This window comes from Ascaphus truei, chromosome 18 (genome assembly GCF_040206685.1).
Source record: "Ascaphus truei isolate aAscTru1 chromosome 18, aAscTru1.hap1, whole genome shotgun sequence".
In the NCBI taxonomy this organism is placed as follows: domain Eukaryota; kingdom Metazoa; phylum Chordata; class Amphibia; order Anura; family Ascaphidae; genus Ascaphus; species Ascaphus truei.
Window position 1 is genome coordinate 9,048,474 of NC_134500.1, and position 22,494 is coordinate 9,070,967.

The 22,494-nt window shown below is 51.0% G+C and overlaps 1 protein-coding gene across 4 annotated transcripts in view; it reads left to right on the plus strand.

Annotated features, from left to right (window-relative positions):
• The window catches only part of IQCH (IQ motif containing H), a 77,841-nt gene that overhangs the window by 22,960 nt on the left and 32,387 nt on the right, over positions 1-22,494 (plus strand). For 3 of the 4 annotated variants that reach the window (XM_075575383.1, XM_075575384.1, XM_075575386.1), the window contains 4 exons: positions 550-633; positions 1,488-1,663; positions 7,374-7,646; positions 9,218-9,409. In XM_075575383.1, the coding sequence (XP_075431498.1) occupies positions 550-633; positions 1,488-1,663; positions 7,374-7,646; positions 9,218-9,409 (725 nt within the window). The remainder of the gene's footprint in view (positions 1-549; positions 634-1,487; positions 1,664-7,373; positions 7,647-9,217; positions 9,410-22,494) is intronic. The other variant, XM_075575385.1, reaches the window with a different exon arrangement.

Consider the following 22,494-nt stretch of genomic DNA (forward strand, 5'->3'; position numbering starts at 1 on the left):
GAATAATTAAGAAGTTGAATAGTGTTTTTTTTGCGCTTAAATAATCTGCAGTTTCATGTTAATTAGCACTAATGTAATTATTTAATTACATTTATGAATTAGGGGAATTTAGAAAGAGGTTTCCGTGAGAAAGTGCAGGCAAATAGGTGTGCGAAGTCCCACGAGAAGCCCCTCTCTGCCGCCCCGTGGGAACGGGAGGTGGAGAAGCGCGTGTTTTTCTTATTAGTAAATGAATGCTGTGTATTCTCCAAGTGCTGTTAAGAAGCATGATGGCTGCCATTAACCCGTTTACAGCGACACACTGCACTGGATAATGATGGTGCTTTAGATCAGGGGTGGCCAAATCCAGTCCTCGAGGGTAACCAACAGGTCCGGTTTTCAGAATATCCCTGCTTCAGCACAGGTGTCTCAATCAGTCCCTGCGAATGAGCCACTGATTGAGCCACCTGTGCTGAAGCAAGGATACCTGACCTGTTGGTGGCCCTTGAGGACTGGAGTTGGCCACCCCTGGTTTAAACGGTGTTGGTGATGTCCGTTTGTCTATTGCAGGGTACTCGGAGTCGCAGAGGGCGCACACCCCAGACCTGCGCATGGAGCAGGGTCTGCAGATTGGACGACTCTGTGATATCGCAGGTCTGAGCTGGTTACATCTGGGGGTCTCTGTCAGTGCAAAAGTGGGGGCGGGGGGGGGGGGGGCAGGAGAGATTCATTCATTCTAAATGTCTGAGCAAAACAGCAGCAGGAGGACGGCCATGCATCAGGTGGGCATTTATAGTGCGCGTTTATAAATAATATCAATTGTTGTGACCAGGTACATGGATCGATATGAAGAGTTTTGGGGAGCAGTTATATGGAGTAATAGGAGGAGTTATAGGGAGTAATAGGAGGAGTTACAGGGAGCGGTTATATGGGGTAATAGGAGGAGCTATAGGGAGCGGTTATATGGGGTAATAGGAGTTATATGGACTAATAGGAGGAGCTATAGGGAGAGGTTATATGGAGTAATAGGAGGAGTTATAGGGAGTAATAGGAGGAGTTACAGGTAGAGGTTATATGGGGTAATAGGAGGAGTTATAGGGAGAGGTTATATGAGTAATAAGAAGAATTTTGGGAGTAATAGAAGGAGTTACAGGGAGAGGTTATATGGCGCAATAGGAGGAGTTATAGGGAGGGGTTATATAGTGCAATAGGAGTTATGTGGAATTATAGGAGGAGCTATAGGGAGCGGTTATATGGGGTAATAGAAGGGGGTTATATGGAGTTATAATTTTTTTTTTACATTTTCTTGATTTTATGTAAGTAGCCGATAAACGTCCGGGTCTGATCACCAGGATTCAGTGTTTAACTTAAAAAAACACAAATGTATTATTAGAATTATTTGAATCCGGAGATAAATTAAAGGTACAGGACATTAATGCGGTCTACTTGATTGAGGTCAGTGACACTAACCCCCGATTTAATACCGCACCCCTCTTTGTTTTTTGCAGACCCCAATGTGGACGTCATCTACGTGTCCCCGGTGGAACTGGACGAGGACACGCTGCAGTATTACCGCAAGCTCTTGGGTCTGCGGGCGGCCGTGTTATCAGGCATCCCCCAGGACGCGTCCGACCTGCACGAGCGATTCACCATCCTCACTCCGGAAGCCGTGGGCAGCTTCCCAGTAAGTCCAGCAAGGCCCAGTAAGGTATCCCTCTGACACATAGGGCCCAGTAAGGTATCCCTCTGACACATAGGGCCCAGTAAGTCCAGCTAGGGCCCAGTAAGGTATCCCTCTGACACATAGGGCCCAGTAAGGTATCCCTCTGACACATAGGGCCCAGTAAGTCCAGCTAGGGCCCAGTAAGGTATCCCTCTGACACATAGGGCCCAGTAAGGTATCGCTCTGACACATAGGGCCCAGTAAGGTATCGCTCTGACACATAGGGCCCAGTAAGGTATCCCTCTGACACATAGGGCCCAGTAAGGTATCGCTCTGACACATAGGGCCCAGTAAGGTATCCCTCTGACACATAGGGCCCAGTAAGGTATCCCTCTGACACATAGGGCCCAGTAAGGTATCCCTCTGACACATAGGGCCCAGTAAGGTATCCCTCTGACACATAGGGCCCAGTAAGGTATCCCTCTGACACATAGGGCCCAGTAAGGTATCCCTCTGACACATAGGGCCCAGTAAGGTATCGCTCTGACACATAGGGCCCAGTAAGGTATCCCTCTGACACATAGGGCCCAGTAAGGTATCCCTCTGACACATAGGGCTCAGTAAGGTATCCCTCTGACACATAGGGCCCAGTAAGGTATCGCTCTGACACATAGGGCCCAGTAAGGTATCGCTCTGACACATAGGGCCCAGTAAGGTATCCCTCTGACACATAGGGCCCAGTAAGGTATCGCTCTGACACATAGGGCCCAGTAAGGTATCGCTCTGACACATAGGGCCCAGTAAGGTATCCCTCTGACACATAGGGCCCAGTAAGGTATCCCTCTGACACATAGGGCTCAGTAAGGTATCGCTCTGACACATAGGGCCCAGTAAGGTATCCCTCTGACACATAGGGCCCAGTAAGGTATCGCTCTGACACATAGGGCCCAGTAAGGTATCCCTCTGACACATAGGGCTCAGTAAGGTATCGCTCTGACACATAGGGCCCAGTAAGGTATCCCTCTGACACATAGGGCTCAGTAAGGTATCGCTCTGACACATAGGGCCCAGTAAGGTATCCCTCTGACACATAGGGCTCAGTAAGGTATCCCTCTGACACATAGGGCCCAGTAAGGTATCGCTCTGACACATAGGGCCCAGTAAGGTATCGCTCTGACACATAGGGCCCAGTAAGGTATCGCTCTGACACATAGGGCCCAGTAAGGTATCCCTCTGACACATAGGGCCCAGTAAGGTATCCCTCTGACACATAGGGCCCAGTAAGGTATCCCTCTGACACATAGGGCTCAGTAAGGTATCGCTCTGACACATAGGGCCCAGTAAGGTATCCCTCTGACACATAGGGCCCAGTAAGGTATCGCTCTGACACATAGGGCCCAGTAAGGTATCCCTCTGACACATAGGGCTCAGTAAGGTATCGCTCTGACACATAGGGCCCAGTAAGGTATCCCTCTGACACATAGGGCCCAGTAAGGTATCCCTCTGACACATAGGGCTCAGTAAGGTATCCCTCTGACACATAGGGCCCAGTAAGGTATCGCTCTGACACATAGGGCTCAGTAAGTTATCCCTCTGACACATAGGGCCCAGTAAGGTATCCCTCTGACACATAGGGCCCAGTAAGGTATCGCTCTGACACATAGGGCCCAGTAAGTCCAGATCACCACAAAGGCCCCAGTAAGTCCAGATCACCACAAAGGCCCCAGTTAACCGGGGAAGCGTCCACATGACGCAGATTACTTCCCGCGCAGCTCTCACCGTGTTCATTACATTTATTTTGACAGAGCGCAGTGGTCTTTTAGTGACAGCAGGTAAACGGAGTCTGGGCTCACAGGGGTACCCGATCCGTGGCACCCCCCAAATCCACTGTTCTTCATGCAGGCGATTACTGCTCTCTGTGTCTTCATATTACCCACTGATTTCCAAGCAGCTTTGACGTTAAAATCTGAGCCAGGAGGGAGGCCGGGGAAGAATTAGCGTTATCCAAAAGGCTGCCAGCTTCTTCTCGGAATGACAGAAGGATTATTCTGCGTGGATCAAATAAATACAGATGTGTAGTAATTAGTTGTATTCCCAGAGAGGCCGTATCCGAGGCACTAAAGATGTGAGTGATTAGAATCTCACCGTAACAGCTTTTATCAATTCAAACAGCTCAAGTACAACAGAGGTCACAACCCAGCCAGATATTAATCATGGATTTTTTGGTGGGGAAACAATATAATAAATTAGTTTGAGATAATAGGGCCATTGAAAAGGAAAATATTGTTTTTTATCTTATTAAGTGCTTTCCGTGCTGTGTAAAGGTGCAGTCACACGTAGTCAGATCAGCACAAATACATTTGTTTAGAAATCACGTTTGTTTTCTATTTTTCTTTGCAAATCCTGTTCATTTTCGTTTTTTTTTTTGTTTTTGTTTTTTTTAACGCAATGAACTTATTTAAAAATCCTCCAGCATTTCTCTCCTTCCAGCAAATATACGCCTACAATAACATGTGGGGGAAATCTCAATAATGGCCACGGTTATAAATTTGGAAGGAAATGCATTAAACTCCTGGCTGCTGCTGGAAAACCGATTGTGTAGAGAATGACACGAAATGTAGCAGCCCCAGACCCCCAGGGGGGCAGCATGTGCTCACGCACCTCCTTTCAAAGCTAAAGCACTATTTACATTTTCAGAACGGCGTTAGGAATACTGTATAGCCTTTTGCACCTGTCTGTACAGAATAAGCCGCATTCACATTCACAGTACGTCATTCTCTATAGTCTGGGGTTGATCCGTTGGGGGGTGCAGGCAGCCACTACGGGTGGAAAGTTTAGCAGCAGGAAGGCAAATAAAGATCCCGCTTGTGAGCACATGTCACAGACAGACCTGCAAACCTGCTCTGCCCCATTATCTCTGAGCATACAGTGCTTCCACTGCAGCCAGGGATTCTGGGAAATGACATGCACATGAGCCTTTTACTTCATGTTTAATTTAACATGGGCCCCCTATAAGCGTATGGCTGCCACATTACACAGCTTTTCAGCCCAGCCTGGGTTAAAGAAGTGCAGAGCCAGTAACCCTACTCACAGACAGCTTTTTAAACCTTTTCCCCCACTATAACTTATTTAATGTGTGGTTAAAACCTCTTCCAGCTTCACATTGCAGAGCCAGTATAACCAGCCTCACACTGAAAAGGTTGAAAGAGCTGTCTTTGGGTAGGGTTACTGGCTCTGCACTTCTATAACCTAGGCTGTGCAGCGAAGCTGTGTAATATGTTAGGCGTAGGCTTATAGGGGTCCCAGGTTACATTTGACATGAATAAAAGGTGCACTGCATGCTCATTTGCATGTTATTTCCCAGAAACCCTGGCTGCAGTGGAAGCGCTGTATGCTAAGATAGTGGGGAAAGTGTGAATGTGCTCACACGTGGTTTATTTGCAGTAGGGAGGGACATTGTGCAGAGCGTGCGGGTCACTATCTGCCACCATTGTTTGCCTGTCTGACGTGGGAGTCACGGATACGCCAGATCAGAAGTGACGCGGGCTGCAGCCTCTCAGACTGCGCTACAGAAAGTCCGATAAAGCAGAGACGTCACTTCCGTGACATTTTGGGAGACAGAACTAAAAGTGGCATTTAAATGACAATGTGTAGATTTGAATCCGTGACACAGGCTTCAAATCAGTGAGACCGACTCCAAATCCGAGAGCGTCATCCGGGCAGGTGACATGTTTCACTTCCGACCTTCAGGCTGTGTGTGTGTGAGAGGGAAGTAGAGGCAAGGACCTAATAAATACAGCATTCAGAGTGTAAATGTACTATACCTAAGGGGAAAGATGTGATGCAGGTGTGAATACTTTAATATATCTGTGGTGTATAGGGCCTGCCGTCCTGTGATAATGATGATGGTGAATAAGTTGGGTTGGTCGAAGGGGTCTGTGTATGAAGCAATCCTAGAGCTAAACTGCCTTTAAGTCTGGGACACCTGACATCTGAGACAGCCACGTTCATATGAAAGGAGCTGAGCTTTTATCCAACACCAGGAAGCTGCTTCCCAACATATTAAATAAAGTTCTTAGGAGCAGTTTTATCAAGCGCTGGTACTGATAGGCTGTGCTTATCTGGCATTCACTCCCACTGCCTTAATAAGGGAGTTAACACCGGATCGGTACAAGCACTTGATGAGTCTGCCCCTTCGAGAGGTATTTTTTATCTTGCCCCTCTCAGCATCAGTGTATGACAGTAATTTGTTACAATGTTGCTCCTGTGTGCGTCCGCTTGTGAGTTGGAGAGCGTTTTATAATGGAATCAGGGCTGGCTCTCTGGCGACATCCTCCCTTCCTTCAGTGATAAAATCTCCCGAGGTTTGAGGTGAAATAAACCTCTCTGAGTAACGATCTGCACCACAAATCACAATTGTCTCCAGGAGTGGAAAGAGTTAAATGTGTAATCCCTGGTAGCCGATCTGCATTTTTTTGCACAGAATGTAACAATCTCATTGGCTTCCTTAAACAAATGTAACCGTACTCAAAGCAAATATCTATCTGCTATTTCTCTGGAATGTAATACAGCAGTCTGTGCTGACCGACATTTTTCCCCCATTCTATTCTGTTGATGACTTTAAGAGATGTCTTTGTGCCCGTTCCAAAGCTGTTTTTAGTTTTAAAATTGGATGCTTTGTTCAAGAGATATAAGCGTTTGAAATGTGAAGTGTCCAGAAGGTTAAAATGAAGCGGCCTAAAGTGGTAACCTCGGAGGTTGGAGAAGAAAATAATGAGTTTTATCACTAGAAAAATATATATATTTTAAGAGAGAAGTGCTCGGGGTGCAAAATATATAAATAACTAATACTAATGTTATATGAGTTAAATTCATATAGGCTTCTTGGGGGAGAGGGGGTTACTTTCCGAGTCACAGAATGGGGGAGTACGCCCTGTCCTTAGCAGCGAGCCAATACACACGAGAGAGAGGGGAGGGGGGGGAGAGAGAGAGGGAGGGGGGGGGGAGAGAGAGAGGGAGGGGGGGGGGAGAGAGAGAGGGAGGGGGGGAGAGTGAGAGAGAGGACGAGAGAGAGAGGGGGGGTGGGAGAGAGAGGACGAGAGAGAGGGGGGGGTGCAAGTGCAAACTCTTGTTGAACACACAGTGATATCAGACAAAAGGGAGCAGCCAGGGGAGATCACACGCCTCCCAAGTCTCGGCTCACTGTGTTTACAAACTAACTTTAAATCATTATTGAGAAATACTTGTGGGTTTCAGATTTAGAAAAAGGCATCGCTCACCCAACTATGACCCCTTAAACATGTCACTGGCATTAGTACTGTGTGGTCCTAGGAGGGTCTGCCTCGCTAGGTAATCTCTCTCCCTATTATAATGTCATATTAGAGCAGGAGGTGGGCAACTCCAGTCCTCGAGGGCCACCAACAGGTCAGGTTTTCAGGATATCCCTGCTTCAGCACAGGTGACTCAATTAGTCGCAGCTTCAGCACAGCTTGCTCAATCAATCCCAGCTTTAGCACAGGTGGCTCAATCAGTGGCTCAGTCTTACTGAGCCACTGATTGAGCCACCTGTGCTGAATCGGGGATATCCTAAAAACCTGACCTGTTGGCAGCCCTCGAGGACTGGCGTTGCCCACCCCTGTATTAGTTATATTTAACTTGTTGAGTAGCTGTCCCCTCCAGCGCTGCGGGGGTTAAGTTCACACACATCTGACCCTCCTCTCTATAATCACAGGGTCACCACATGTGCCTGTCCACCCTGCTCAAGTACAGCCCGCAGACCCTGCAGCGCATCCGCAACCTGACGCGCGGGCGGGAGGCGTACGTGGTGGGCGGAGTTCCACACCTGGATGACCTCGCCGTGGCGGACATGCTGGACCTTCCCGTGCTGGGCACCGAGCCCGAGCTGGCACATCTCTACAGTACCAAGTCCGGCAGCAAACGGATCTTTGCCAGCGCCGGTGTCCCTGTCCCGCCAGGGGAATACGACATTTATAACCAGCAGCAGGTGAGGTCTGCTACTCTCCCTGCTCAGTTATACAATCTCACAGCTGTTCCCTGAAGAGCTTACAATCGAATGTGTGCATAGGGAGATGAGGTGAGTTGCCCAAGATCAGAGGTTGCTGACACTAGGACCTAAACCATAGCATCCCACTTCAGAGGTCAGTCCCTTAACGACAAGACCACTCTGCTCTAATCATATCTTTTTTTGTGTCTGGGGCACTGTATTGTGCGGCTATCACTGTGTATAGAGTGTGTATCACCAAGTATTGTGTGTGTATCACTGTGTGTATTGCGCGGGTATCACTTGTGTATTGTGCGGGTATCATTGTGTATATTGTGCGTGTGCATCCGTGTGTTATGTGCGGGTATCACTGTGTATTGCGCGAGTATCTCTGTATTGTGCGTGTATCACTGTGTGTATTGTGCGTGTATCACTGTGTGTATTGTGCATGTATCACTGTGTGTATTGTGCGGGTATCACTGTGGGTATTGTGCGTGTGCACCTGTGTGTATGGTGTGGGTATCGCTGTGGGTATTGAGCGGGTATCACTGTGGGTATTGAGCGGGTATCACTGGGTATTGAGCGTGTGTATAGTGCGGGTATCACTGTGGGTATTGAGCGGGTATCACTGGGTATTGAGCGTGTGCACCCGTGTGTATAGTGCCGGTATCACTGTGTGTATAGTGCGGGTATCACTGTGGGTATTGAGCGTGTGTATAGTGCGGGTATCACTGTGGGTATTGAGCGTGTGCACCCGTGTGTATAGTGCGGGTATCACTGTGAGTATTGAGCGGGTATCACTGGGTATTGAGCGTGTGCACCCGTGTGTATAGTGCGGGTATCACTGTGGGTATTGAGCGTGTGCACCCATCTGTATAGTGCGGGTATCACTGTGGGTATTGAGCGGGTATCACTGGGTATTGAGCGTGTGCACCCGTGTGTATAGTGCGGGTATCACTGTGGGTATTGAGCGGGTATCACTGGGTATTGAGCGTGTGCACCCGTGTGTATAGTGCGGGTATCACTGTGGGTATTGAGCGTGTGCACCCATGTGTATAGTGCGGGTATCACTGTGCGTATTGAGTGGGTATCACTGGGTATTGAGCGTGTGCACCCGTGTGTATAGTGCGGGTATCACTGGGTATTGAGCGTGTGCACCCGTGTGTATAGTGCGGGTATCACTGTGGGTATTGAGCGTGTGCACCCGTGTGTATAGTGCGGGTATCACTGTGGGTATTGAGTGGGTATCACTGGGTATTGAGCGTGTGCACCCGTGTGTATAGTGCGGGTATCACTGGGTATTGAGCGTGTGCACCCGTGTGTATAGTGCGGGTATCACTGGGTATTGAGCGTGTGCACCCATGTGTATAGTTCGGGTATCACTGTGGGTATTGAGTGGGTATCACTGGGTATTGAGCGTGTGCACCCGTGGGTATAGTGCGGGTATCACTGGGTATTGAGCGTGTGCACCCGTGTGTATAGTGCGGGTATCACTGTGGGTATCACTGGGTATTGTGCGTGTGCACCCGTGGGTATAGTGCATGTACTAGCACTCCCTTCCCTGCCCCCCGCAGCTCCTGGACGCCCTGGGACAGCTGATCACCGATAACCTCCAGGTGACGCGCTGGTTATTTAAAGTGGACGATGAGTTTGGTGGCAACGGGACGGCTTTCTGTGACATCCCTCTGCACCTGCCGTGCCACGGGTGGGCTCTGAAGGAGCGCCAGAGATACGGACCCGAGAACTGGAAGCAGAAATGGGCCCAGGTGAGCTTGTTCTAAACTGTGCGCTGGTACAGGACCCTCGGGTCGGTTGCAGGAATCCAGCACTCACGGGGTTAACCCTCTTCCATTGTCACCGAACATCCCCGTAACATCAGCATGCGTGCATCAAAGCCTAAGGTTTGTGAACACCGGCAATGCTTTAATGTCCTATTATTCCCCGACCTGTTCTGTTCCTTAATGAGGACAATGTAAGAGCAGCACGGCAGCGGCACAGCCGGCGTGCGCTGGCAGGTTATTAAAACATTACAGCATCTTGATGAAAGACTTTCCTGCAGGCTAAGAGCGACGGAACAAGACTCTATTCCACGGCGATGATTAGAAATGAGTGTATGTCTCTGAGCGCTAAATTATGTTAATAGTTACAAATCGAGGTATTTGCATAACAGTTTATGATACACAATGACAAGCTCCCCTTTCTGTGTGCGTGTCACATCACCGAGCCCTTTGCGTGTGACAGAAGGAAGCCGCACAGCGAGCATTGAAAGGGGGTTTGTGACATGGGCTATTGGTTCCACTACAACTCACCTCTGCTGTTCCTTTTCTGACCCTTACACACACACAGATAAAAGAGAAGGTGGGTGCACTCACAATTACGGTGAATAGCTGCCACGGGTGCTCAAAGCCCCCGCGAGTTGGGGTACAGCAGCTCCTGGGAAGAAAGAAGGCAGCACGCCAGGGGAATTGACAAAACATGTTTTAGTAGTGGAAAAGTACAAGGACCAACGTTTCGGTCTGAGTGTGGACCTATAGGTTGATCCTTGTACTTTTGCACAACTAAAACACATTTTGCCAAGACTACTGGAGTGTCGTCTTCTGTCTGCCCAGCCACCCACAGGCCTGTCGCTGCACCCCAACACTGCCCAGAGAGCCCCCAGTCACCCACAGGCCTGTCACTGCACCCCAACACTGCCCAGGGAGCCTCCAGTCACCCACAAGCCTGTCACTGCATCCCAACACTGCCCAGAGAGCCTCCAGTCACCCACAGGCCTGTCACTGCACCCCAACACTGCCCAGAGAGCCCCCAGTCACCCACAGGCCTGTCACTGCACCCCAACACTGCCCAGAGAGCCCCCAGTCACCCACAGGCCTGTCACTGCACCCCAACACTGCCCAGAGAGCCTCCAGTCACCCACAGGCCTGTCACTGCACCCCAACACTGCCCAGAGAGCCCCCAGTCACCCACAGGCCTGTCACTGCACCCCAACACTGCCCAGAGAGCCCCCGGTCACCCACAGGCCTGTCACTGCACCCCAACACTGCCCAGAGAGCCCCCGGTCACCCACATGCCTGTCACTGCACCCCAACACTGCCCAGAGAGCCCCCGATCACCCACAGGCCTGTCACTGCACCCCAACACTGCCCAGAGAGCCCCCGGTCACCCACAGGCCTGTCACTGCACCCCAACACTGCCCAGAGAGCCCCCGGTCACCCACAGGCCTGTCACTGCACCCCAACACTGCCCAGAGAGCCCCCGGTCACCCACAGGCCTTTCACTGCACCCCAACACTGCCCAGAGAGCCCCCAGTCACCCACAGGCCTTTCACTGCACCCCAACACTGCCCAGAGAGCCCCCAGTTAATCCTGGACAATATAGAGTGATCATGTTAAGTAAAGGAACGTAAGATTTCCTGCAGTTCTTCTAATGTTCAATGGTCACGAAACATGACTGGGTTTGTGTGTCAGTTTAAGCGCTGGAGATTTCTTACATTACGCAAATATATATATAAATGTAACCCTGTAACCCTGTATATATATATATAAATGTCTGGCTTCTTAGGGAGGGTACATCGGTGAAGTTGTATCTATGTGTGTCTTTATTTATATAGCGCCATTAGTGTACATAGCGCTTCCCAGCAGTAATACACGGGACAATCATATAAATAACAAATAATACAAATAACACATAAAGGGGATAAGTGCTTCAGACATAAAAATAATATTTAAGAAAAGCAGCCCCTGCTCTAAAGAGCTTACAATCTAATTTGTAGGTAGGAAGAACGTACAGAGACAGTAGGACGGCGCTCTGGTAAGGGCGTCTGCAGGGGGCCAAGCTTTATGTATCAGGTGTATAGTATTAGCCACGGTGCTACTCATATGCTTAGTTAAGCAGGTGTGTCTTAAGGTGGGTCTTAAAGGTGGATAGAGAGGGTGCTAGTTGGGTATTGAGGGGAAGGGCATTCCAGAGGTGTGGGGTAGCCAGCGAAAAAGGTTTAAGGCGGGAGAGGGCTTTAGATACAAAGGGGGTAGAGAGAAGACATCCTTGAGCAGAACGCAAGAGTCGGGATGGTGCATAGCGAGACATTAGTGCTGAGATGTAAGGAGGGGCAGAAGAGTGTAAAGCTTTAAAAGTGAGGAGGAGAATTGAGTGTGAGATACGGGATTTGATCGGAAGCCAGGAGAGTGATTTCAGTAGGGTAGATGTTGGGACAGATCTAGGAAAGAGTAGCGTGACTCTGGCAGCAGTGTTTAGGATAGATTGTAGGGGAGACAGGTGAGAGGCAGGAAGGCCGGACAGCAGGAGGTTGCAGTAATCGAGACGGGAGAGAATGAGGGCCTGAGTCAGAGTTTTAGCAGACGAGTAACAGAGGAAAGGGCGAATCTTTGTAATATTGCGGAGGAAAAAGCGACAGGTTTTAGAAACTTTTTGAATGTGAGCGGAGTCGAGTGTGACCCCTAGGCAGCGTGCTTGTGTTACTGGGTGTATGATGGGTATTGAACAACAGCACAGATTTGCCTGGTGTCAGGGTGCGGGATGTGGTCGGCTGGGCGATGGAAAAGATGGGCGCCAGGCGTTTGTATAGTACAACTTCAATCTTTATTCATGTTCCCAGGCTTGGGAACGCTGCAGTCACAGTTACAATAAGATTGACACCTTGTTTCACCCGCACTGTTATCACTCTATACACAGTTCTCCCCTGGGTGCCTTCTGTTAACACTCCTGGGAGGTGCATACACTTGTTGCTGATAGGAATACATGTGTTGGACTAGGCCCCCCCCCTTGTTTTGCTTGCTTAGCATTATCCTTGTGATCCTGCTATTTCAGGCCCCTTTCTGAGATCCGGTCCTGTTATGTAGAGCTTATTCTTACACTCCTTTCCAGACAGGTTACTGCCTGTTTCTCAGGGGCTGTACGCTCTGTATATAGAGATCCGCTTGTGAGGCTGATCCCCTGTCATCCTATAGCCCTATCTATGCATCTCTCTGTGGCATGTCTGCATTCCCTCTCTGGGCCCTGCATATATCTGCTGTCCATGTTATAGGGTTCCTAACTGTTAAGGTACTGTCACTAATTAAAACACAATAAACAGTGGGGCCTAATCTCTTCTTTACTGGGGGGGACTTTTCCCCCAGCCTCTACTCCCGACGAACCTACTCTCCTCTCCTCCTGGAACCTAACCTTCCAGAACATTTTCTCTGACTCATATACCCCCTGCCAAGTAGTTCCATGTGTCATCACAGGTTGGAGCCTATCATCTACCGCTTACTTTTAACTCCTTATATTACATTAGTAACCAACACCAGGAGGGTTAACATAAATATTAAATGAAAAAGTCTGTTTAACGTTAGTTTAATTTCCTTGACACAGAGGGGAAAAAAAAAAAGGAGTCGCATAACTCTACATATTTCACATAATATGTGTAATTTGTTCCATTTAAACCATTTCCCATAAGGTACGAGGTGCAAAGAGATAACACTAATGACAAGACACACACACACACACACACACACACACACACACACACACACACACACACACACACACACACACACACACACACACACACACACACACACACACACACACACACACACACACACACACACACACACACACTGTATTATCTGGTAGTGATATCTCCTAATGGACAGTCATGATGGTTCTTTGTAGACATGATTATACACACTGAGTGTGAAGCAGGGGAACTGGTTCAAACCCGATGTCAGCTCCTTGTGACCTTGGGCAAGTCACTTTATCTCCCTGTGCCTCAGGCATCAAACTCATAGATGGTAAGCTATGAGGGGCAGGGACTGTGTCTGCACATTTCTATGTACAGCATTGCGTACACTCTCAGCACTATACAAGAAAAAACAATTATTATTATTATCTTTTGAAACCTCACAAGTCTCTCCTTCAGATGTTCCCTGGGGTGAAAGCGTTAAGTAATCTCTCTCTCTCTGTGGGATTTTGGCTGCTTTCTCCATGTCTGGGACACTCATTAGGATCCTGCTGCTTTCAGTGTGTTGCTGACAAATGACGAGTGTGACTTCCTTCTGAAGACACTCGCCCTCCTGTACCCCAGCGCGGGCTGCTTCCCCCCTCCTGTACCCCAGCGCGGGCTGCATCCCCCCTCCTGTACCCCAGCGCGGGCTGCATCCCCCCTCCTGTACCCCAGTGCGGGCTGCATTCCCCCTCCTGTACCCCAGCGCGGGCTGCATTCCCCCTCCTGTACCCCAGCGTGGGCTGCATCCCCCTCCTGTACCCCAGCGCGGGCTGCTTCCCCCCTCCTGTACCCCAGCACGGGCTGCATCCCCCCTCCTGTACCCCAGTGCGGGCTGCATCCCCCCTCCTGTACCCCAGCGCGGGCTGCATTCCCCCTCCTGTACCCCAGCGTGGGCTGCATCCCCCCTCCTGTACCCCAGCGCGGGCTGCATCCCCCCTCCTGTACCCCAGTGCGGGCTGCATCCCCCCTCCTGTACCCCAGCGCGGGCTGCATTCCCCCTCCTGTACCCCAGCGCGGGCTGCCTCCCCCCTCCTGTACCCCAGCACGGGCTGCATCCCCCCTCCTGTACCCCAGCGCGGGCTGCATTCCCCCTCCTGTACCCCAGCGCGGGCTGCCTCCCCCCTCCTGTACCCCAGCACGGGCTGCATCCCCCCTCCTGTACCCCAGCACGGGCTGCATCCCCCCTCCTGTACCCCAGCGCGGGCTGCATCCCCCCTCCTGTACCCCAGCGCGGGCTGCGTCCCCCCTCCTGTACCCCAGCACATGCTGCCTCCCCCCTCCTGTACCCCAGCGCGGGCTGCCTCCCCCCTCCTGTACCCCAGCGCGGGCTGCTTCCCCCCTCCTGTACTCCAGCGCGGGCTGCTTCCCCCCTCCTGTACTCCAGCGCGGGCTGCCTCCCCCCTCCTGTACCCCAGCGCGGGCTGCATCCCCCCTTCTGTACCCCAGCGTGGGCTGCATCCCCCCTTCTGTACCCCAGCGTGGGCTGCATCCCCCCTTCTGTACCCCAGCGCGGGCTCCATCCCCCCTTCTGTACCCCAGCGCGGGCTGCTTCCCCCCTCCTGTACTCCAGTGTGGGCTGCATCCCCCCTCCTGTACCCCAGCGCGGGCTGCATCCCCCCTCCTGTACCCCAGCACACGCTGCCTCCCCCCTCCTGTACTCCAGTGCGGGCTGCATCCCCCCTTCTGTACCCCAGTGTGGGCTGCATCCCCCCTCCTGTACCCCAGCGTGGGCTGCATCCCCCCTCCTGTACCCCAGCGTGGGCTGCATCCCCCCTCCTGTACCCCAGCGCGGGCTGCATCCCCCCTCCTGTACCCCAGTGCGGGCTGCCTCCCCCCTCCTGTACCCCAGCGCGGGTTGCCTCCCCCTCCTGTACCCCAGCGCGGGCTGCCTCCCCCCTCCTGTACCCCAGCGCGGGCTGCATCCCCCCTCCTGTACCCCAGCGCGGGCTGCCTCCCCCCTCCTGTACCCCAGTGTGGGCTGCCTCCCCCCTCCTGTACCCCAGTGTGGGCTGCATCCCCCCGCCTGTACCCCAGTGCGGGCTGCCTCCCCCCGCCTGTACCCCAGTGCGGGCTGCCTCCCCCCTCCTGTACCCCAGCACTGGCTGCCTCCCCCCTCCTGTACCCCAGCACTGGCTGCATCCCCCCTCCTGTACCCCAGCGCGGGCTGCATCCCCCCTCCTGTACTCCAGCACGGGCTGCATCCCACCTCCTGTACCCCAGCGCGGGCTGCATCCCCCCTCCTGTACCCCAGCGCGGGCTGCATCCCCCCTCCTGTACCCCAGTGCGGGCTGCCTCCCCCCTCCTGTACCCCAGCACTGGCTGCCTCCCCCCTCCTGTACCCCAGCACTGGCTGCATCCCCCCTATTGTACCCCAGCACTGGCTGCATCCCCCCTCCTGTACCCCAGCGCGGGCTGCATCCCCCCTCCTGTACCCCAGCGCGGGCTGCATCCCCCCTCCTGTACCCCAGCACTGGCTGCATCCCCCCTCCTGTACCCCAGCACTGGCTGCATCCCCCCTCCTGTACCCCAGCACTGGCTGCATCCCCCCTCCTGTACCCCAGCGCGAGCTGCATCCCCCCTCCTGTACCCCAGTGCGGGCTGCATCCCCCCTCCTGTACCCCAGCGCAGGCTAGCACGGGCTGCATCCCCCCTCCTGTACCCCAGCGCAGGCTGCCTCCCCCCTCCTGTACCCCAGCACGGGCTGCCTCCCCCCTCCTGTACCCCAGCACGGGCTGCCTCCCCCCTCCTGTACCCCAGCACAGATTATTTGAAAGGTGACATCAACAAAACAAAGTGTGCTTTTCAAAATAGAGTATTACTGTGCAGCTTAGAGCTTCCTGTAGTATTGTTCCTCAAAGAGGTTATTGTCTAGTCCTCAAGCCTGCCCCCCCCCCCCCCCCCCCTCCCAACAGGTCAAGTTTTAAGTATATCCCTGCTTCAGCAAAGCTAGCTCAATCAGTCCCTGCTTCAGCACAGGTGGCTCAATCAGAGGCTCAGTCGAAATAGAGCCATCTGTGCTGAAGCTGGGATATCCTGAAAACCTGACCTGTTGAGGGGGCTTGAGGACTTGAGTTGAGCCCCCCATGGTTATGAGATTTAAACCCTGCACTGGCTGCAGCGTAGTATGGACCAGCGTAGTATGGACCAGCGTAGTATGGACCAGCGCAATATGGACCAGCGTAATATGGACCAGCTTCTAAAAACATATTCCGCCAGCTCAGGCGTTTTAATTGTCTTTTACCACTTGACACATCTGCACTCCCTGACATTGGCCAGGCAGCAGGTGACAGCGCAGCTGAAATAAGCAGAGATGAGGGGTACTAGCCCCCACTACCCATCACGCCCTCCCCCCCCTCTCTCTCCAAATCACCCTGGGGCCTCATTGCGGTGGCAGACTCCTGCCAAAGCTGTTACTAAAGCAGTCTGGTCTCACACTGTTATACAAGTGCTGCAATCAGCGACAATGTGAGAGGGGGCCATTTGTAAATGACCCGAGTGGGGGGGGGGGGGGGGCGGGGGCTTCCATTCACAGCAACAGCAGCGGGACGCTCCCTGCTGCAAAGCGGAATTAACCACTTCTCTGCCGGAGGGGCCTGCGACGCATTGAGAGTCAGATCCACCAAGCTCCGTTAAATCCCGGCTCTTACCGTAACGTTTTGTAAAACTGTAGCGAACGCCATGTTCCCCCGAGGTTAACACGGATCCACAGAACTAATTATATACTGTACAGCGGCAGCCGCTCTACATCGCGCTGGCATACACTTAAAGCAGCAATACATCGCGCTGGCATACACTTAAAGCAGCAATACATCGCGCTGGCATTCACTTAAAGCAGCAATACATCGCGCTGGCATACACTTAAAGCAGCAATACATCGTGCTGGCATACACTTAAAGCAGCAATACATCGCGCTGGCATACACTTAAAGCAGCAATACATCGCGCTGGCATACACTTAAAGCAGCAATACATCGCGCTGGCATACACTTAAAGCAGCAATACATCGCGCTGGCCTACACTTAAAGCAGCAATACATCGCCTGGCATACACTTAAAGCAGCAATACATCGCGCTGGCATACACTTAAAGCAGCAATACATCGCGCTGGCATTCACTTAAAGCAGCAATACATCGCGCTGGCATACACTTAAAGCAGCAATACATCGCGCTGGCATTCACTTAAAGCAGCAATACATCGCGCTGGCATACACTTAAAGCAGCAATACATCGCGCTGGCATACACTTAAAGCAGCAATACATCGCGCTGGCATACACTTAAAGCAGCAATACATCGCGCTGGCATACACTTAAAGCAGCAATACATCTCGCTGGCATACACTTAAAGCAGCAATACATCGCGCTGGCATACACTTAAAGCAGCAATACATCGCGCTGGCATACACTTAAAGCAGCAATACATCGCGCTGGCATACACTTAAAGCAGCAATACATCGCGCTGGCATACACTTAAAGCAGCAATACATCGCGCTGGCATACACTTAAAGCAGCAATACATCGCGCTGGCATACACTTAAAGCAGCAATACATCGTGCTGGCATACACTTAAAGCAGCAATACAATTGCGCTGGCATACACTTAAAGCAGCAATACATCGCGCTGGCATTCACTTAAAGCAGCAATTCATCGTGCTGGCATACACTTAAAGCAGCAATTCATCGCGCTGGCATACACTTAAAGCAGCAATACAATTGCGCTGGCATACACTTAAAGCAGCAATACATCGTGCTGGCATACACTTAAAGCAGCAATACATCGCGCTGGCATACACTTAAAGCAGCAATACATCGCGCTGGCATACACTTAAAGCAGCAATACATCGCGCTGGCATACACTTAAAGCAGCAATACATCGCGCTGGCAATCACTTAAAGCAGCAATACACCTTTCATTTATTTATTACAGGATTGAAGCGCGGGGGTCTCCGGAGCTGGACTGGGTTAATTTCGGCTCCGGGGACCCCTTGCTTCCTTAGATATTTACCTCCGTAGGGCGTTCCGGTGTCTATACAGGCAGGGAAATAGTATGCCTAACATAATGGCGACGTTTACATTCCAGCGTCACGCGGGCCGATAGGAAGTATACCCCGGCGCATGAACCTTTGGGACTAGTTGCACCAGGGTATTTCTCATACCCATTACAATATTTTTAGGGGATAGAGACCCCCTTTTCCACCCGGGCTGCAGAATTTCACTTACTATTTAAAGTAGTTAATATACACTTATATTCACCAAATATTGTCGTTAAAAGGCTTTAGCGCCTTAAAATGTTCATTATTCAATAGGAAGTTGTGACATCCGGTGCGGGTTCCTATCGGACCGCACGACGGGGGGGCGTTAAACTGCCCAGAGATACCCACACCGCTACGGAGGTCTCTCTGGAAGCAGGGGGTCCCCGGGGCGGAAATGAACAGCGTTTGGCTCCGGAGACCCCCTGCTTCAATCTTTATAATAAGATACAAAGAAATGAAGCCTGTATTGTAGCATAATGTTGTGTTATCTTGCAGTACCGTGATGTTAGGTGCGTGTCGGCGTGACGCCGATCCGGACCCTGTGATAGGGAGAGGGTAATAACAGTATGTGGGGTAACTCATAGCATGCTACATGGTGTTACACACAGCCGGGCCCTGTGATAGGGAGAGGGTAATAACAGTATGTGGGGTAACTCATAGCATGCTACATGGTGTTACACACAGCCAGGCCCTGTGATAGGGAGAGGGTAATAACAGTATGTGGGGTAACTCATAGCATGCTACATGGTGTTACACACAGCCGGGCCCTGTGATAGGGAGAGGGTAATAACAGTATGTGGGGTAACTCATAGCATGCTACATGGTGTTACACACAGCCTGACCCTGTGATAGGGAGAGGGTAATAACAGTATGTGGGGTAACTCATAGCATGCTACATGGTGTTACACACGGCCGGGCCCTGTGATAGGGAGAGGGTAATAACAGTATGCTGGGTAACTCATAGCATGCTACATGGTGTTACACACAGCCGGGCCCTGTGATAGGGAGAGGGTAATAACAGTATGTTGGGTAACTCATAGCATGCTACATGGTGTTACACACAGCCAGGCCCTGTGATAGGGAGAGGGTAATAACAGTATGCTGGGTAACTCATAGCATGCTACATGGTGTTACACACAGCCAGACCCTGTGACAGGGAGAGGGTAATAACAGTATGTGGGGTAACTCATAGCATGCTACATGGTGTTACACACAGCCAGACCCTGTGACAGGGAGAGGGTAATAACAGTATGTGGGGTAACTCATAGCATGCTACATGGTGTTACACACAGCCGGACCGTGTGATAGGGAGAGGGTAATAACAGTATGTGGGGTAACTCATAGCATGCTACATGGTGTTACACACAGCCAGACCCTGTGACAGGGAGAGGGTAATAACAGTATGTGGGGTAACTCATAGCATGCTACATGGTGTTACACACAGCCGGGCCCTGTGACAGGGAGAGGGTAATAACAGTATGTGGGGTAACTCATAGCATGCTACATGGTGTTACACACAGCCAGACCCTGTGATAGGGAGAGGGTAATAACAGTATGTTGGGTTTCTCATAGCATGCTACATGGTGTTACACACAGCCAGACCCTGTGATAGGGAGAGGGTAATAACAGTATGTTGGGTAACTCATAGCATGCTACATGGTGTTACACACAGCCAGACCCTGTGATAGGGAGAGGGTAATAACAGTATGTGGGGTAACTCATAGCATGCTACATGGTGTTACACACAGCCGGGCCCTGTGATAGGGAGAGGGTAATAACAGTATGTGGGGTAACTCATAGCATGCTACATGGTGTTACACACAGCCGGGCCCTGTGATAGGGAGAGGGTAATAACAGTATGTGGGTAACTCATAGCATGCTACATGGTGTTACACACAGCCAGGCCCTGTGATAGGGAGAGGGTAATAACAGTATGTTGGGTAACTCATAGCATGCTACATGGTGTTACACACAGCCTGACCCTGTGATAGGGAGAGGGTAATAACAGTATGCTGGGTAACTCATAGCATGCTACATGGTGTTACATACAGCCAGGCCCTGTGACAGGGAGAGGGTAATAACAGTATGTTGGGTAACTCATAGCATGCTACATGGTGTTACACACAGCCGGAGCCTGTGATAGGGAGAGGGTAATAACAGTATGCTGGGTAACTCATAGCATGCTACATGGTGTTACACACAGCCGGACACTGTGATAGGGAGAGGGTAATAACAGTATGTGGGGTAACTCATAGCATGCTACATGGTGTTACACACAGCCAGACCCTGTGATAGGGAGAGGGTAATAACAGTATGTTGGGTAACTCATAGCATGCTACATGGTGTTACACACAGCCGGAGCCTGTGATAGGGAGAGGGTAATAACAGTATGTTGGGTAACTCATAGCATGCTACATGGTGTTACACACAGCCAGGCCCTGTGATAGGGAGAGGGTAATAACAGTATGCTGGGTAACTCATAGCATGCTACATGGTGTTACACACAGCCGGACACTGTGATAGGGAGAGGGTAATAACAGTATGTGGGGTAACTCATAGCATGCTACATGGTGTTACACACAGCCAGACCCTGTGATAGGGAGAGGGTAATAACAGTATGTTGGGTAACTCATAGCATGCTACATGGTGTTACACACAGCCAGGCCCTGTGATAGGGAGAGGGTAATAACAGTATGTGGGGTAACTCATAGCATGCTACATGGTGTTACACACAGCCAGGCCCTGTGATAGGGAGAGGGTGATAACAGTATGTGGGGTAACTCATAGCTTGCTACATGGTGTTACACACAGCTGGACACTGTGATAGGGAGAGGGTAATAACAGTATGTTGGGTAACATAGCATGCTACATGGTGTTACACACAGCCAGACCCTGTGATAGGGAGAGGGTAATAACAGTATGCTGGGTAACTCATAGCATGCTACATGGTGTTACACACAGCCAGGCCCTGTGATACTGAGCGGGTAATAACAGTATGTTGGGTAACTCATAGCATGCTACATGGTGTTACACACAGCCGGACACTGTGATAGGGAGAGTGTAATAACAGTATGTTGGGTAACTCATAGCATGCTACATGGTGTTACACACAGCCGGGCCCTGTGATAGGGAGAGGGTAATAACAGTATGTGGGGTAACTCATAGCATGCTACATGGTGTTACACACAGCCGGGCCCTGTGATAGGGAGAGGGTAATAACAGTATGTGGGGTAACTCATAGCATGCTACATGGTGTTACACACAGCCAGGCCCTGTGATAGGGAGAGGGTAATAACAGTATGTTGGGTAACTCATAGCATGCTACATGGTGTTACACACAGCCGGACCCTGTGATAGGGAGAGGGTAATAACAGTATGTTGGGTAACTCATAGCATGCTACATGGTGTTACACACAGCCCGGCCCTGTGATAGGGAGAGGGTAATAACAGTATGCTGGGTAACTCATAGCATGCTACATGGTGTTACACACAGCCAGGCCCTGTAATAGGGAGAGGGTAATAACAGTATGTGGGGTAACTCATAGCATGCTACATGGTGTTACACACAGTCAGCCCCTGTAATAGGGAGAGGGTAATAACAGTATGTTGGGTAACTCATAGCATGCTACATGGTGTTACACACAGCCAGGCCCTGTGATAGGGAGAGGGTAATAACAGTATGTGGGGTAACTCATAGCATGCTACATGGTGTTACACACAGCCAGGCCCTGTGATAGGGAGAGGGTAATAACAGTATGTGGGGTAACTCATAGCATGCTACATGGTGTTACACACAGCCAGGCCCTGTGATAGGGAGAAGGTAATAACAATATGTTGGGTAACTCATAGCATGCTACATGGTGTTACACACAGCCAGACCCTGTGATAGGGAGAGGGTAATAACAGTATGTTGGGTAACTCATAGCATGCTACATGGTGTTACACACAGCCAGGCCCTGTGATAGGCAGAGGGTAATAACAGTATGTTGGGTAACTCATAGCATGCTACATGGTGTTACACACAGCCGGACACTGTGATAGGGAGAGGGTAATAACAGTATGTTGGGTAACTCATAGCATGCTACATGGTGTTACACACAGCCGGACCCAGTGATAGGGAGAGGGTAATAACAGTATGTTGGGTAACTCATAGCATGCTACATGGTGTTACACACAGCCAGACCCTGTGATAGGGAGAGGGTAATAACAGTATGCTGGGTAACTCATAGCATGCTACATGGTGTTACACACAGCCAGGCCCTGTGATAGGGAGAGGGTAATAACAGTATGTTGGGTAACTCATAGCATGCTACATGGTG